At 40.4% G+C, this 3,403-nt stretch overlaps 1 protein-coding gene across 2 annotated transcripts in view; it reads left to right on the forward strand.

Moving 5' to 3' along the window:
- ubb (ubiquitin B) overlaps positions 1-2,563 on the forward strand; it is a 6,299-nt gene extending 3,736 nt beyond the window's left edge. The window contains exons 1-2 of one of the 2 annotated variants that reach the window (XM_061740098.1): positions 1,034-1,185; positions 1,808-2,563. In XM_061740098.1, the coding sequence (XP_061596082.1) occupies positions 1,816-2,505 (690 nt within the window). In that variant the 5' untranslated portion in view covers positions 1,034-1,185; positions 1,808-1,815 and the 3' untranslated portion in view covers positions 2,506-2,563. Of the gene's footprint in view, positions 1-1,033; positions 1,186-1,807 lie in introns of those variants that run through there. The other variant, XM_061740099.1, reaches the window with a different exon arrangement.
- Positions 2,564-3,403: the final 840 nt, after the last annotated feature.

Raw genomic sequence — 3,403 nt, forward strand, 5'->3', positions numbered from 1 at the left:
ATTTCTTATGTAACCAAATGTGCTCAGAAAGATCACTTCCACACAAGTTGCTATAGAAATCTACACAACACTCCTTTAAATGGGCACATATTACTTGTTTCATTGCTCGGAAAAGCAGATATAACATACTTTTTTATATGTATATACCGTCAACATTTGAAGTGGATCCAAACACGTAAGGGTATCTTTGGTTCACTTTAGATGTTGTCTACTGTATTAATATAACCTTTCTAAAGTTTTAGAAGACCCTAAATTTCCCTGTTGTTACTGAAATGTAAACAGTCGGTGCGTCCGAAATGCCATACTAAAAAGTATATACTAAAAAGTATACTTAAGTTCGGCACACTTTTGAGTAAATATCAGTAGTGTGCATGAATTCGGACGTATTATTAAGAGCGCACACGGCACTTCCTGCCGTAGGGAGGGGGTGGGTTGTTACCATGGTAACCTGTCACAGCAGCGGTAGCAGCTCCGCTCTTTCCCGTTTATTCTGGCCGAAACAAGATTACATTATATAATATTATTATATACGAATATTATAATATTAATATTATATAATAATATTATTATACTTAATATATTATACTTATGATATATACGTATCACTTAGCAACCAAACGCCGCTGCATTGCATTGTGGGAAGTTTCTGCTCGGCTAGTGTCCATCAATCCCATGGATCTATTATAAAATCCATACTTAAAAACTTCTCCGGAATGAGTATGGATAGAGCTACTATTGAGTACATTCTAATGTTTCGGACGCACTAAAAAATCTCACATACTCATTGTGCATACTCATTAGGGTGGAAGTATGCGATTTTTATTTTTGTGGTTTTAATTTGTCGTTGCGATTTGGACTTCAGGGCCACCGTACTTCAATCTTCTATGTTTTCCTGCTGTACAGTTTGGTTGTTTATTTTGTTTATTTCTTTGCCGTTTGTGTCTTTTAGAGTTTCATACCGAGGTTAAAGGGTACCACGGATTAAAGAAAAAACTGAAGTAATGGCGAAGCTATTTATGCGAAAACATTGGGACCTATTTTTTTTATCAGCGGAGGGGTATCCCTCAATGACGTGTCACGGTTCAGTCTGCTGATATAAAAGCGTTCCCCTGGCAACAGTTCACATAGAAGCAGTCAGAAGAGCAGGCGCAGCTACCGCAGTGACATTGACGGGAAACGAAAATTGTAAGCGTAACGTCTGTTTGTATTTAAGTTAAGAGCTGCTTCAAGTTTGTTCTTAAGCTTTTTTTTTGCATCACTTTTCTGTGATAACTTAAAACCATTAATGTAAATAGTAACCTGGCTAACAAAACAAAAATGGCGACATTTGAACCAGTCGTTGAGTCATGGTTTGAGTAATGTTGTTTTTTTTTTCCCCTCTATCTATATATGTGTGTGTGCTCCTATTGAAGTCTGTTAATTATCTAGCAATGCGACACCAATCAAGCTGTATCGTTCATTAGTGTCAGGTTAGCCGAGGTGGAAAAAATGCAAGCGATGCCTTTTCTAAAATGGCGCTGGTGCTGGAAACGCCTGTTTACTGCCAGTGTGTTCACATGAAACAATGAGCTTAACGTCTCTATCAGAGCTGCTACACTAGTAGCATGGATACTGAATACGGCATCACCTATTTCTGAATTAATATTTCCAGTGTGAATGAGTAATCAGTTAACTGTTCATGTTACAATGTATGTAAAATTACGGTTGATTTTTCATGGTTGGGTAGTCAAATATACCTTCTATTTGACTAACATTTTTACTAGGTTTATTTCAAGGTTATTAACGTGGGTTGTTTTTTTTTAAAAAGGTACAAACATGCAGATCTTCGTCAAGACCCTCACCGGCAAGACCATCACTCTTGAGGTTGAGCCCAGCGACACCATCGAGAACGTGAAGGCCAAGATCCAGGACAAGGAAGGCATTCCCCCCGATCAGCAGAGGCTGATCTTTGCTGGCAAGCAGCTGGAAGATGGCCGCACCCTCTCCGACTACAACATCCAGAAAGAATCCACCCTCCATCTTGTCCTGCGTCTGAGGGGTGGCATGCAGATCTTCGTCAAGACCCTCACTGGCAAGACCATCACCCTGGAGGTTGAGCCCAGCGACACCATCGAGAACGTGAAGGCCAAGATCCAGGACAAGGAAGGCATTCCCCCCGATCAGCAGAGGCTGATCTTTGCTGGCAAGCAGCTGGAAGATGGCCGTACTCTCTCCGACTACAACATCCAGAAAGAATCCACCCTCCATCTTGTCCTGCGTCTGAGGGGTGGCATGCAGATCTTTGTCAAAACCCTCACCGGCAAGACCATCACCCTGGAGGTTGAGCCCAGCGACACCATCGAGAACGTTAAGGCCAAGATCCAGGACAAGGAAGGCATTCCCCCCGATCAGCAGAGGCTGATCTTTGCTGGCAAGCAGCTGGAAGATGGCCGCACCCTCTCCGACTACAACATCCAGAAAGAATCCACCCTCCACCTTGTCCTGCGTCTGAGGGGTGGACAGTAAATGATGATTCTGTATAACGTGAAAAGCAACTGAACCCAATAAAGTTAATGGCATTTAACCATTTTTTTTGTTTGTTATATTTATATCTAAAATCTGGATGAATGACATTTTGTCCTGCAACATTGAGTAATTTTTATTTATAATGCACTTTACATTCCTGAGAATCTCAAAGTGCTAAAGTTTGATAATTTAAAAAAACGGGTAATAAAATCAAGGTAAGAGATAGACATGGGTAAAAAGAGAAAACAATTAAACAGCAACTAGGGGAAAAAACGGTACACGGTACAACATCAAATCATTGAGTTGGTCCACTTGAAATGTGAGATCTTGTTTTGGAGCCACTAGATGTCACTATCTTACTAGAAATTTCAGTCTGAAGTTTTCTCTAAGGACCATACATCAGTCTGGAAAGGTTGTGGTCTTATTCCGATATGGGCAAAAGTCTTGTTGAATAGGATGTTTAAGAATTACTACATTGGGCCAGTGGATTAGTGTTCAGTGAAATAAAATTACTCATCAGCACATCAATACAGTCAGAGGCTCAGAGCTAATGTACACAGCAGTGGGCTCTTCTGGCAGGTTATGGGCAAGTTGTTGCCCCTTCGACCCAAGTTGCAGAAAAATGAGCAACATTAATGACTGCACCTCCATATAGACCGTATAGCTGTCTACTGGGGAACTTTATTCTCCCGTTTGGCAACTAAATGTAAAATCATATGGGTGATAAATGGGCTGAAATGTGACAATTTGGATAAGGAATCCAATTTTAACTGATTAGTATGCAGGTGAGGGGAAAAAGTATTTCAAAAACTGTTGATGGGTAAAACAAATATTGCAATGTCTGGAGTTGAGGATGAACATAAACTGTCCTCGGTAATAGTTTTAAGCAGTGCAATAT

This window comes from Cololabis saira, chromosome 14, assembly GCF_033807715.1.
Source record: "Cololabis saira isolate AMF1-May2022 chromosome 14, fColSai1.1, whole genome shotgun sequence".
NCBI classification, from domain to species: Eukaryota; Metazoa; Chordata; class Actinopteri; order Beloniformes; family Belonidae; genus Cololabis; species Cololabis saira.